General features: G+C 31.5%; 2 protein-coding genes across 4 annotated transcripts; one reads left to right on the top strand and one right to left on the bottom strand.

Moving 5' to 3' along the window:
- Positions 1-1,250: 1,250 nt before the first annotated feature.
- On the bottom strand, positions 1,251-9,511 carry LOC143068634 (pseudouridine-5'-phosphatase-like). Of its 2 annotated transcripts, none has more exons than XM_076242850.1 (5): positions 9,368-9,511; positions 5,056-5,181; positions 4,652-4,744; positions 2,908-3,140; positions 1,251-2,083 (listed from the first exon to the last, which is right to left on the bottom strand). In XM_076242850.1, exons 1-5 carry the CDS (start codon positions 9,417-9,419, stop codon positions 1,898-1,900), a joined length of 690 nt encoding a protein of 229 aa, XP_076098965.1. In that variant the 5' UTR covers positions 9,420-9,511; the 3' UTR covers positions 1,251-1,897. The 2 variants fall into 2 exon arrangements, with proteins under 2 accessions (XP_076098965.1, XP_076098966.1); XM_076242851.1 differs by lacking the exon at positions 9,368-9,511 and adding an exon at positions 7,609-7,702.
- Positions 9,512-9,711: 200 nt separating this feature from the next.
- On the top strand, positions 9,712-13,829 carry LOC143068633 (uncharacterized). Of its 2 annotated transcripts, none has more exons than XM_076242848.1 (2): positions 9,712-9,914; positions 11,769-13,829. In XM_076242848.1, exon 2 carries the CDS (start codon positions 11,798-11,800, stop codon positions 12,881-12,883), a length of 1,086 nt encoding a protein of 361 aa, XP_076098963.1. In that variant the 5' UTR covers positions 9,712-9,914; positions 11,769-11,797; the 3' UTR covers positions 12,884-13,829. The 2 variants fall into 2 exon arrangements, with proteins under 2 accessions (XP_076098963.1, XP_076098964.1); XM_076242849.1 differs by having other exon boundaries at positions 9,712-9,918.
- Positions 13,830-14,196: the final 367 nt, after the last annotated feature.

The following is a 14,196-nucleotide window of genomic DNA, read 5'->3' as shown; positions in this document are numbered from 1 at the left end:
TAAAGGCTTGAATGCAGACTTCAGCAAAACCACGAAATTGAATGTTCACGAACATGCAAGTTTTCCTAAAAACACGAAAGCTGGTACCCACGAAAAATCAACAAATCCACAGTATTACAGTTTAGCTTTATAAATATTTTGATAGCGTCACTGATGAGTCTTATGTAGACGAAACGCTCGTCTGGCGTACTAAATTATAATCCTGGTACTTTTGATAACTATTAATACTATCTAAAACACACAGTCCAAAACTTTATATCACTTACCACTAAGTTCAATGATAACTAGACGACGACAATTATAAAATTACACTTTAACCTTTCTTTAGGAATATACTCCTTCTTAAAAGGAAATGGAATACTTTGAAAACAATACTGTACTTAAACATTGAAAATTCCATACTTTCAAACAGAATTTTACAGCAGTGTTAGAATGTTATAATGTTACTTCTATATAGACCTTATTGACCTATGTTTAAAGTATACTGAACTAGAGGGTGTTTTGAAATGAGGTTTTCCCTGTTTGATAGTAGAGTTCCTAAATAGTTGGGTTTTTTTATTGTTGCTAATCGTTGGTTGTATATGTAGAGTTTCGTGTACAGTTGTTTAGTATAATTATTAATAGCTTTTGCTTCGTTTGGTTATAATAGTGTCTGTTTTTTTAGCGTACTCTCATAAAGAAACATCTTATTTGCAGTAAACAAAGCTATTGATTGCTTCCTTAGCCTCATTTAATAAGATTTGTTATAATTTGCGGTTCTAAGCTTAAATCACTGTTTCAAAAGGCACAAAACTCTAATTAATAATAGTTCTGCAAAATGTTAGCTTAGCTATCCAATTAGTAAATATACAGATGCACGACTTTTGATTTTTCCATTTGATACACAAAGTTCTGTTTTTAATTTTTCTTGGGAGTTTTGTTATTGTTGTTTTTTTACTTTTCGATGAATTTGAAGCATCTGAAACCATTTTTCTAGATTTACAATCACCAGAAACACTCAAAGCCCCCGGTTTGTATTTGTAACCTTGATTTCCTTTCATAATCTCTTTGTAAGATTTAAATATTTATAAACAACTGCATGTATGGTTGCCTTAGTTTATCATCTTATAAAAGCATTTTTTATTTCAAATCTTAACAATCTACACATACAGGAGAAGTTTTGAACAGGATTTGACTTCAAATAATATAATGCCACCTACCTTTTATTAAAACACTACTAATTGAGGCAGTACAAATTAATATTCAAAACGTAGATTTAATTACTATTCCTTTATTATAAAATAATTATCACAGTTTATTTCACATTTTGCATTTCAAACAACAATTTTCAAGATATTGCTACATGGATATAATGGTTTTAAAAAAAATATATTGCAAAAGGCTGTTCAAAACTTGATTGTATAGAAGAGGTGTTAAGGGGTCTATAATACAGTTACAGCATGTACAGGGGAGGTCATGATATTGCTAACATAAGGAATATTTTTTTCACAACATCAAACCGTGACATATCCAGGAAATATGTAACAGAATTTTCGACTGAATTTTATCATTGAGGCTAGTTTAACTTGAATATGAGTTCATGGACCCCTCTTTTTACAAATTTTTCAGTGTTTGAATACATACTAAAATCATTTGTGCCAATATTTAAGAAAAAGTCATTTCTTCTCGTCTGAAAACTGGAGTAATAGCTTGCTGAAGCTTGCATTACACCTGTTTCTTAGTATCGTACAAATACAGCTAATATTTAAAGACACTAAACAGTTATTGTCTATGTAAATGCTAAGTAATGACAATGGCTCACATAGATTTGAACAGCTGAATTAAAAATAAATTAAATCAAATTAAATTATATTCTCCTATATAAATTGCACAAAATTACCCTATAAAAGTCCTACAATCATAAAAAATCAAAAGGTGGTAGGCCAAAATGTTCTGGCACAAAATGTTCTAGGGAGTCTAACACTAAGGAACATTTATCTTTATGTGTATTTCTATCTTGTTCCTCGTGTGGTACCCATACACACCTCATCCCTGCTGCATGAGCTGCATCTACACCATTGGGTGCATCTTCAAACACCAACACCTTCAAATATAAATATATTGGTATTAAATATTAGACTACCTGGCATAAATGAAAAGGCTACATATAATTTAGAAAATTTAAGATTTTTTTTACAAAATAAACAATTTCTACATTTTTTAAAATAACAACAAATAGGTCATTCCAGATTTTTGAATGATTTTTATTTCCTCAGGTGGACATAATTATAGTTTTCTCTATAATAATAATATTTTTAAAACATGTATATGTTAATAATGCAAAATTTAAAAGATAGGTCAATGAAAACAAAACATTTGATCTGGAGCTGGCATGTCAATTAACTGCCAGTAGTCTGTTGTTATTTATGTATTATTGTCATTTTCTTTGGTTACATCTTCTGACATCAGACTCGGACTTCTCTTGGACTGAATTTTAATGTGCGTATTGTTATGCGTTTACTTTTCTACATTGGCTAGAGGTATAGGGGGAGGGTTGAAATCTCACAAACATGTTTAACCCCGCCGCATTTTTGCGCCTGTCCCAAGTCAGGAGCCTCTGGCCTTTGTTAGTCTTGTATTATTTTAATTTTAGTTTCTTGTGTACAATTTGGAAATTAGTATAGCGTTCATTATCACTGAACTAGTATATATTTGTTTAGGGGCTAGCTGAAGGACGCCTCCGGGTGCGGGAATTTCTCGCCTGTTGGTGACTGCTGTTGTTTTTTTCTATGGTCGGGTTGTTGTCTCTTTGGCACATTCCCCATTTCCATTCTCAATTTTAAATCAAATCTGTAAATATTGAATGAAGGCATCTAGGTGTATCCTAGGCCAAAAAAAAATAACTGAAGTACAACAATATGCACATACCTTTTCAGGGATAGGATTTTCTTTGAATCTTTTAGCACATATACGGAATATATCAGGAGCTGGTTTACCATGCTTAACTTCTGGATCATCTGTGCTTACCACAGAATGTAAGAACAAACTGAAGAAATCTTTGTGATTTCTGGTCTTAAGATCCATCAAATGTTGACTAGATCCTGTTGCTATGGCAATAGGAATGTTATGTTTGTGGAAATGTCTCACCAATTTTTCTGCACCTGTTTATAAAAAACTAAATATTACCTGTAAGATACAATTCTACCTATCCTAGTATTTTAAATTTGCAATGGAATCCCTTTTTTACTTGCTTAAACATATTTATTTATTTGTAAAGCAGATTGTGCAAAAGAGGAGTATGATACATTTAAGAGCCTTAATTTGGCCCTTGAAATTGCAAATACTGTGAAAGTACTTTAATTCGAGGGTATCAATTTTTGTGGTTTGAGCAATATTAACATGTTTGTGGGTTTTAGTTTTCTAATAAAAAATAATTGAAAAATTAAAGCCTTTAGAAACGAAGGTTTCAAATAGTCTGGATTGAAGGAAATTGCAAAGTAAACATTGACTGGTGTAAATTGTAGTGATAACACTAATTAACCCATGATAAAGTGATCAAAAGATTAAAGACCATCAAAGGTGTTGAGTAGGCCATAAACGTGTCACCTAAAAAAAACAGTAATATAAACAAATGCTGTAAACATGGTAAAAGTATCTTGAATTGTAAAATCAAGCCCAGCATGAAATTATTATTTCCCATATGTACAAGAACTAAGAGGATATAAAATGAACACTTTATCATACTAGCATATTAATACCGGAAATCACACTTTCATGATCAAAAGTATTTTTATGAGAATGAAAAGATCAAAAGTTGTACAGTTTAGGTTATTTTAAAAAGATAAAATGGGTATAATTCTGCATGCTGTTGTAGTTCTGTGACTGCTATTAAAGTATTCTCAGATTTGGCGATATTCTCTAGATCATATCAGTGGTCAAACGTACATGGCGATCATTCCATGTCTTGATTCGGACAATGGTTGTTTTATCATTTCATTAGACACTTTACATTCGTGGATAAAGTCATCCACGAAAACCACAAAAATTGGTACCCCACGAATAAAAGTACTTTCACAGTATTCAAAAACATGAAGATTTCAAAATAATGGATATGTGTAAAAGATAATATAGAAGTAAAACATATTTGAGTAAAGCTCTTAGAAAATTGATAACAAGATCTCAAAATGAGGCAATTTCCACCATATAAGAAGTGATTATGTTCAGAAGTTTCTGAGAAAAATGTCGCAACATATTTAAAGTTCATTCAGCATATTGAATAACTCAAAGTATCAGCCAACAATGTGTATGTATCTGATGGATCAAAAAAGTGCTAACACTTTACAACTGATTGCAGGTGAGCTAAAGACAAAATAGAGATTCATTCTCTTTAGTAGCAATGTGTAGCAAAAGTTTTTAATTTAAAGTATGGGTAAACAGGTAGTAGGTATTTGACAGGTCCTAAAAAGGATCACATGGAAGGACTCATTTGACATTACTGTCAAGCTGCTGACCAAACATAAAATAGTTCTACATACAGAGATGTCTGTGAAAAACCTATATTTCGTAGGATAAGCAGGCAGATGGATGACTGACAAGGTGGTTGCAATTAAGCCCCAGGTTTAGAGTTGGGAATAATACTTTATATTTTTATCATATATTTTCTTTTATATACCTGGCATGAAATCAACTTTTGGAAATAATACTTCTTGCTCCTTGTGTGCCAAAGCTAGATATTCTTCAACTGTTAAAGGTAATTCTAATTCATCTGAAATAGATATAAAACACCAAATATTACCATGGTTTACAAACCTTTGCCCAATTTACAAAAATGTACATGTATACCGGTAAATGCATTTGTATGATCCAATTATACAATTATTTCACTCTATTGTTTAATAAGCTGAAAATTGTTGTTATAGTTAAAATTCTAAATTAGCAAACCTATCTTCCAAAAAGATAACATTTCTATAAAACCTAATAAGCCTATCCTCTTGAACATGAAAAAAAAATTATTATTACTAAATAAATTGACTTGAAACTAAAACATAAACATGATAAAGTATAATGTTTACGTACCAATTATTATCTTAGATGCCTCAGTTTCTTTCTTCCCCATCTGTTGACTTTTGATTGCCCAGGTAAAATTCTTGCCATATTTAGATACAATGTCTTGTGTTATCTGTGAATACAGCCTTTCTGTATCTGAAATGAAAAAAAAATAATAATAAATATTTTGTATTTTTTCATTTGTCAATCTCATGATATATTAAAAACTAAAGTCATCAAACAAAAAAGATACTAATGGTTTATATACGGTACTAAAATAGTTAAGTTTTACTCTCATGACTTTAAAACATGCATAGATGGACTTTTTTTTAAAAGAAATCCTTTATTTTCTCAATGTCTTCTGAAAATACAGGGCCACAATTAAAAATATTTCAGTTTGCCCAAACCCGACCCATGATGACTGGGTGTGGGTAGGTAGGTAGGCAAATTCTTTTTTTTTTCTTTCAGAATTTGCATGAAAATTTTTAAAGATCTTAAAACAGTACATCTGTTTTTTTCGTCAAAACCTTTGTAGAGTCAACCAAAAGCCATGAATTTAAAACCTCTATACATAAATTAGTCTACTTTATGATTTGTATCCTGAGATGTTTATAACCCTGACAATTGCTACATGTGTGAAAGGGCTGGTGGATTTATGAAGTGATTTTCAACAGTTACATCAACACGATGTTTGTGTAAAAAAAAATATCAACTGACTATGTATTGATTTAATTTGTTTGCAGTTTTTAAACCCTATATCTATTAAAATAGATTAAATGTCCTAAAATATTTTAAATGAATTATTATCTACCATCCATAGTTTGTCTTTTTTTTTTTTGAAAATTTATATTTTAATAATTACATTAGATCTATGTTTCATTATAATATTTTATTCTGATTGTTTAACTGCACATCACGTGTTATTCCATAAGCAGTTGCATTGCTCAATACAACTTTTCACTCATGATAACATGTGCTCCAACAATAAAGTGCACAGGTGAATTAAATAATAAAATATATAAAATTCGTGTTTTCATGATCATAGTTAAAAAATGTAATTATAAGTATTGAATGCTTCTTTTTGTAACTTTATAGGGTTGTAAAAGCATTGACCGTGCGTACATTTTTAGAATGAAGCGCTTCCGCGCTTCATACAAAATGTACTTCGGTCAACGCTTTTACACCCAAATAAATTTACAAAAAGAAGCATTCAATTCTTAACATTATCACACAGGTAAACTAATTTGGCTATAAATAGATCAAAGCATGTTCTGTAGAATCTCCAAACTAAAAACATCTGAGAAAAACATATTTGTTATAATTTTATTTCTTTAAATAATCAAGTTCAAATTTTTGAAAATAATCATTATTGATAAAGTATAATTGCAAAAAGTTAACGTTTTCTGAAGACTGTTTTATTTTTAGGTCATTAGGTTCCAGAGGCTTCCTCACAAATTTGTATAAAAATCCCACCATAACATGTGTTTACTTTTGCACATGTGAAAAAAATATTTCTGACAAAAGCCAGATTTCTCTTGTCAAAGGGGATTTATATTTATATTGCAATAAATTATTCAGAAGGAGTTACATTCAGTTAAGATTATATTCTGATTCTGTGAGCAATTATAGTTTTATCAAATTCTCCCAAACAGCAACGTACTGATCTTGTCAACTAAGACTTGTAAATTTGAACTATTTGAAAAAAAGGCATCTAATTCACATGATAAAGGAAGATTACTGTTAAAGACAACAATTTATCAAGAAATAATTCCTTTTTATTCAGTAAAAACAAAATCTTCTTGCAAGATTGTATATTCGCAACTTCCGGATCCATTTCCTGTCAGAATAACATTGAAAATATTCGATTGCACATGGTTTTGAACAAATCTACCTGAATATTCTTATCAGATATTCGTTTACACGATGAAATTAACATTGAGCATATCGGTAAGGGTTTGGTAGTACAGATAACTAGAGCGTAAAAAAAACTGTGCCACTTCACATGTTTCACTTCTTTACGTTCGTTAAGTCAGAACATAAAAACAGAGAACATCGAATATCGATTAACTGCATCTTATGCGCTTTCTTTTAATCTTATTCATAGTTACTTTCAAACGCAAAGACGACAAACTTTAAGTTTTATACGATGACGGAGCAGACACGAAAAAAATCCGCAAAAAAAAAAATTCTTCTAAAAAACGTCAAAAAAAGAATTTGAGTCGGCGGGTTTATTTTGGGTCGGTCGCGTTTGGGCAAACATACAATCTTTTTATTTTGGCCCAGTGTACTCTCATTTCAAATGCAACTTTCCTTAAGCTGTGCATATATAATTAATGCCAATTTGATCGCAGTTCACAAACTTTCTAAGCAAGTACAAAATTTTGACAAGTGATATTCTCATTCTGATGAGTAAATTATCATCATGGTAAAATATTTATAAATGATACTGTCGAAACTTGTATCAGACATGTACATGTAAGTCATGTTATTTCAAACAGCAATTTTTCATGATGGATAAATTGAAAAAAATTATATATACTTTTAAAGAATATACAAAATGTACCTGATATAAATCAAACATACCTAGCAGAAGCCCATCAACATCAAAAATGAAGTGGGTAAAGGAAGCAGACATCTAGTATTCAGTAAATTAATAGGTTCCCTATTTAGGACAACTTGATCATCAAAAATGAAGTGGAATTTATAAGATTCACTTTTTGTCTATTTCTGATGAAATGCCTTGCTTTGATTTCATCATGCTTGATGAAATTCCATGTTCTGATTTCATAATGTTCATCTTTTAAATGCATTCTATAAATACAATTTTTAATTTGTATTCAAGTAGCATCCTGGTACCCAAAAAAGTTTGATATACATGTACGATCTTTTTTCAAAAATAAATATAGCATGACCATGATCATGATGATGACAACCTTCACACAATATTTTAGAAAATATTTGCAAATAGCATCATATTTCTTGCTGTAGAATTGCATCTTTCTTATTATGTCCTTGTGATATATTTTTTTAATTTCAAGACCACACAAAAAACAGTACCTTGATAACCATGGTAACCCCAAAAATGGTTAAAAACCAGAATAACTATTACTTTTCAATGATTTGTAGATATTACACTGATCATTGGTGAGTATGTAAAGTAATGGTATACTGACATGAGAATTCTCTAAACACCGTTACAGAGTATTAAAACTGTACTTTTGTTAGTCGACTTAGTGAAAGCCATCTTAATTATGTGGATCAGAAGGGAAAAAAAACATGACAAATAAAAAATGTAGTATATGCCAAAACACATAATTAACAGCTCCTGGTGGTAGTCCATAGTCTGACTGGTTGTGTCCTTCACATACGGTACCTTATTCAGAGGCAGAATGGTGAATTAATAGTGCACCCTATTTATGTAGATTACCAAATTACCTGAAAATTCTAACCTATATGGTAAGACAGTTAACTTGCATTCAACACACAAAAATGTTGTTTCTGGAGTTAATTCATTTTAATTTTAGTAAAAGGGAGGGATTTTTCATAAATCTAAGGCCAAAAAAAAGAATAAATGCATATATGTTTGCCCTAACCGTATCTACCCAGAAAAGAACTGCCTACTCAAAATCTTTTATTGCCTAGATTGAAAATGATTTTTTTAATCAGATCAGCATCATTCACGCAGACTTAAAAACATCTGACACTTCATTTTCTCTTTGTCAAAAGAAAAAAAAGAAAAAGCCTACCTACCTACCCATTGTCTCTACCTTTAGGTAAGGTTTGGGCGAACCTTACCTTTAGGTAAGGTTTGGGCGAACCAAAATATTTTGATGTGTGGCCTAAGCCTAGCAGTATTACATCATCTTATTCCCAGAAATATCAAGTAGTTCCTGGTTATTGTTAAACCATAAAAAAAATATCACAAGTACCTTATCTTGCACAAAAAGTATTGACCCAAAGCTTCAAACTAGTTGCATCACACATGAATGATGCTACATTTAAGAAGGACAAGAAGAGAACACTGAAAATACATGAAATATGCAAGTGACAACAGTGATGTCTCATTTTAAAATTTAACAGCTGTTTTATTTAAGATAAGAGGCAAATCAGTTAAGTGCTATGTCGAGTATGGGATTCAATATAAAAACCCTTCTTTTTTTTAAAGTGTTAGCATTTAGGGGGTCAAAAGTCACGACATCCTGGTTTGACATTTGTAGCTCAATAGCTTCAATTCAAAGGCCCTTTACAGTTAGAGAAAAATATTTATCATTGACAATTTGTCATAATATTATAAATAAGACTTAGATAAAAACTTTTGCTGTTTACAATTTATAATTCATACCCAGTAAAAGACCATCGACATCGAAAATAATGTGACTTATGGGCGCTGACATCTTGGAGTTTGTAAATAGAAAGTGAATCGACGGATTCGGACAACAACCTAATTCCGGAAAACTATCGACAGTCGGTTAAAAAGTCATTTATAAATATTACTTTAAATAGCCTAAAATAAAACTTTTTAACGTCAGCTTATAACAGGTTAACCTAATATTAGTTTAAAGAGTACCGTAATTGTTACATAAATTGATTTATTGATCGATTACTATTCAGGTATAAAATAGGTAAAACAATGTCATTAAGAATATGGATTTAAATTCCTTTAAAAGTCATGTCTAAGCATATCTTTTCAAATTTAAATCGTCTGCGCAGTCAGCGGAAGCACTTTCAACACCATAACAGTGTCTTTGTAGATATTAAACTGAAGTGGCAACTCACGAAATTTGAGAATTTAATAGTTGTGTTATCGTCAAATTTAAAGAATTTCGATATGGTTGTCAAAATAACACAACATGACATAACATCACAATAACAGACTTTACATTATACATGTAAGTAAGTTTAAATATCAATTCTATATCGTGTACTTAAGTTAGGTGCATTTTAGTTTCGTTTTATTCAAATTGGTCTACAACAAGTCAATCGTATACATCCTATATCTAAAGTTTTTTTCAGTCTTTACTGAGTTTAATGTCATTTAAGGTTGAGTAAACGTTGGTGTTCTTACTAAATCTTTATTATCTGAAGTGGTTGTCATGGAACACACGATAAACTATTAAGATGGGCATCTAAAGTAAGACAATGTTTCCGACATTCAAACGGAACCCAGTGCTACAGTTCCGCTCTGTTACTTCTTACATATAAATATAGGAAGCATGGATCTATAACTAGTCTATAGGAGGGGTATACAGATTGCAGAATAACAGACAATAAGTGCTGAATAAAGGGTAATATACGAAAAGAAGAGAGAAAAAAAACATGGTAAAATAGAAAAGAAGGATGCTAAATTATAAGGACTCGATAATTAATAACGGGGTCCAGGTCCTCGTATTGGAAAGCAGGCTAGATGGTTGAAACATTGACTTTAATGGAAATGTATTTGATTTGAAATCTACAAAGTATTGGCAGCATCACTAATGTGTTTTTTCAACACCAGATACATTAATGCCTTTTTTACGGGAGTTCGTGCTGCCAAATACCAAATGTCTACAAGGGTTTGTCACGGTCAGGTAGCCATATCTTTATATCAGTCAGTAATGTTTGTCGCCGTAGGAACTTTGTTTCAGAAAAATAATTGTCTTGGGTAAACTTTCGAAACCACTGATCAATTGATTCAGCTGTTTGCTTAAAGTGCAATTACACTAATATGAAGCATTTTCTGGAAGAGTGCTTTGTACAATATGAATTAATAAACGGGTTAAGCACTGTTGGGTTCCGGAATGAAGATAGATGTTTTGATGGCTTCGGTAAAATGTATGTCAAACAACATATATATGGCATTTGTATTGTAGCAGAGCCGAAGCGATGGATTGTGTATCATTAGGGACTGTAATGTTATAGCCTAGCTCTATCAGAATTGTTGCCGATCCAATTGCAGTAAAACAAAAAGCATGATGCCAATTTACGCGAGTACAATATGTGCACTTATGGAAAACATTCATCATGTTCAATGAACGCCTGTCTGTTTGGACTGTCAGAAATAGAAACGGATGCTCATTTTATAGGTCACACTCTTTGGTTAAGAGAAACATGCAGATAAATATACTTTTATGAGGGGGGCAATACCTGTTTGTGTTAACCTGTTATGAGCTTTTTTCAAGGTGTTGTTAACTGTTATCTGAGGTCAATTTAAGCTGTTAACTGTTTTCAACCCTGTTTGTTAACTGTTATCAACATTTTTGCATTTTTTGTTAACTGTTTTTGCCAAAATCGAGGTGTTGTTAACATGTTAACGGACCCCTATTACCCCCTTTTATAATGTCTTAATTTTGACTATGATTGTTATTATTTCCGATGGCTGCACTCTAGCACACGATATATTATAATTGAAGCTTGTAGACAAGAATAATATGATTATTATGTTTTCGTCCACCGTACAGCTGTGCAGTGTTATTTCGTTATGGTCTCTTTCATATTCACAGCAGCTGATTAATAACGAGCTAGGAATATGAGAAACGTACATTCCTTAATTTCCAATTCCTAAATTACTGGTACAAAATGCCTATTAAAATTTACTGTTCCGTGTAGAAATAGCGAGGTACATGCTTTGACGGGACTTTATAGAACATCAGAATTATAGATAGTTATATTTACAAATAAAGTAATCTTGTATAATATGAAATTTACAATTAAACATTCAATCAAAATCTTTAAACAAAATTTACCATCATGTTTTCCTATTCCAGAAATGTAATGGCTTACAAGAACACAGAGTATGAATAACCTGTTTGGATTTAGATCTCCTCGCAAACCTTCTACATTTGATGACGGAATAGACGCGTTAAGAGCAAATACAGGAAGGACAAGCTACGACGTTGCGATCGATCGGACGAGACTGAATGAGATCAACAATGACTTATTTGCATCCAAAACAGAAATGAATAACCCTTTTGGATTTAGATCTCCTCGCAAATCTACATTTGATTCCAGCATAGACTCGTTAAGGGCAACTGCTGGAAGGACCAGTTACGATGCAACAGTTGATCGGACAAGGTTAAAAGAGAACAATGATGACTATTATACATCCAAGAAGAAAATAGACGATGATAGAGGTTCCTTGAGGACGTTTTATCCTATTACTGAGGTGTGGAAAAATGAAAAAGCCGAGCAATTTAAAATTAAAGTTATTAAGAGCTTTAAATTTGGACACATGAAAAACTTTTACGATAGAACCGCTCCAAAGGAGACTATTTCAGTTCAAGGGGATGGAAATTGTTTTTTTCGTGCCATAAGCATGTGTATAATTGGCTCAGAGCACGAACATATACGCGTTCGGGAGCTTATTACTAAACATGTTGGAGAAAATCCGGAATTATATCGAACATTTTTGCTAAGTCGAGGAGGCATGAATCAGTACTTAACAAGTATGAGAAGACCTCGGGAATGGGCAACGGATGTAGAAATTTTAGCTGCAGCTACTTTATTAAAGACTGTCATTGAAGTTTATTTTCCATGCCGAATCAAAGGAAATGTCGAATTTAGATGGCAAACTTTTAAACCTCTGACACACCAAGAAATAACATATCCAGTAATTTATCTGTCGAATAAAAATGATCATTTCGATCCAGTTTTAGATGTCGAAGCAGAAGTTGAGATAATAAGTAGAAGGGATACCCAACAGGAATCGCCAAGAAGATCACGTGACAATTACCATGATCCTTCTGTATATAGCACTCCGGTGTCTAAAAGCTATAATCATGACTCTACGTTCAATCGGATACATGGTAGGCCTGGCTCAAACTATTCAAACTCAAATAGTCATTATAATCAGTCAAGATCACATCCAAATGTTCAATTTTAGACTGTTTAAATGAAATCCATATTCTCAAGAGTGAGTTCAGTAATTAAATATTTTTTTGCTTGGGATTTGTCGTAAAGTATTCATTTGATTTTGAAATTATCCCATAATCATTAAAGCGTTGTTTTGGTTAAGGTTCTTTTTCTAAAAGAGTTCCGTATGCCTCAATTTGAATGCAAGCATAATGATTAATGATTGATTAATTTGGTCAAAGATTGACAGATTACAGTCGAAATTATTATAACAAACATTGAAAACAGTAAGGATAAGGAAAATTGTAGGTAAATAATTTCATGTTCAGAAAGTGAAACATAATAAGCAGTGGAATAAAAAAAAATATTCTCTTTTGTTAGCTGTAGGGAGATACTAATGAAGATTTTGTTACTCTCGAAAAGAAATTTTCGAGAGAGAATAAAATGTTTTCGAAAGAGGAACAGTTTATTTTGAAAATCGTAGCGTTCATGTACATGTACAGTTGACTTGAGATCTCAATAGCACGTAACAATCAAATAGTATCCAAGAAAAAATTGTAATCAAAATTTTAAGTGAAAAGTACTGATATACTAAACAACACAATTTTATGATGAAAAATCTATGCAAGTAAAAATACTAATGTATTCAGGCCTGCTCACATGCAAGCTTTCATCTGTCCTTAACTAAACAAACCCACAGATCGATCAAGTATATTTATGGGATAATCAAAGAGATTGTTAATTTTTTTAAACCTCGTACTTTTTTTTAAACCTCGTACTTTAGTTCTCTTTAAACTGCTGCAGTGTAAATATGATATGTTTATATGTCACAAAGAAATATATGTATTGCCTTGCCTCCATAATGCTTCGTCTATTTGCTTTTGACAAAATAATGATTTTATTTAATGTTGTCATTGTTTAATTATTGATTGCTTGTTATTGTTGTTAAAATGTTTGCAGAATAAAAAGTTATAAAACATGGTTTCGATTGAAAAGCGTACAATTTGATAGCCAAGTTTTGCGATCTCAAGTCTAATGCAATTGAAATAAAAAGATGTAGCCTACATGTTTTATTTGTCCATTTATAAGTAAAATACGGGAAAATAGGATTTTTCTTTTACAAAAAAATTACTTCTGGATACTATCTTATGATCATAAACAAGCTTCTGTCCAAGTTTGGTAGAAATCCAGGATAGTGTAAGAAATTTATTAAAATTTCAAAAAAATTAACAACAGAGTGAATATTTGTGGACGTTGACGACGGAATGTAGGATTGCTATGTCTCGCTTTTTCGATAAAAGTCGAAGGCTTGTCAAAAAGAGAAAGGTTGTTTTACTCCTTCCA

Source organism: Mytilus galloprovincialis, chromosome 3 (genome assembly GCF_965363235.1).
Source record: "Mytilus galloprovincialis chromosome 3, xbMytGall1.hap1.1, whole genome shotgun sequence".
Lineage (NCBI taxonomy): Eukaryota > Metazoa > Mollusca > Bivalvia > Mytilida > Mytilidae > Mytilus > Mytilus galloprovincialis.
Note: the sequence above shows the minus strand (reverse complement) of the source record. Positions and strands in the feature narration are given on the sequence as shown.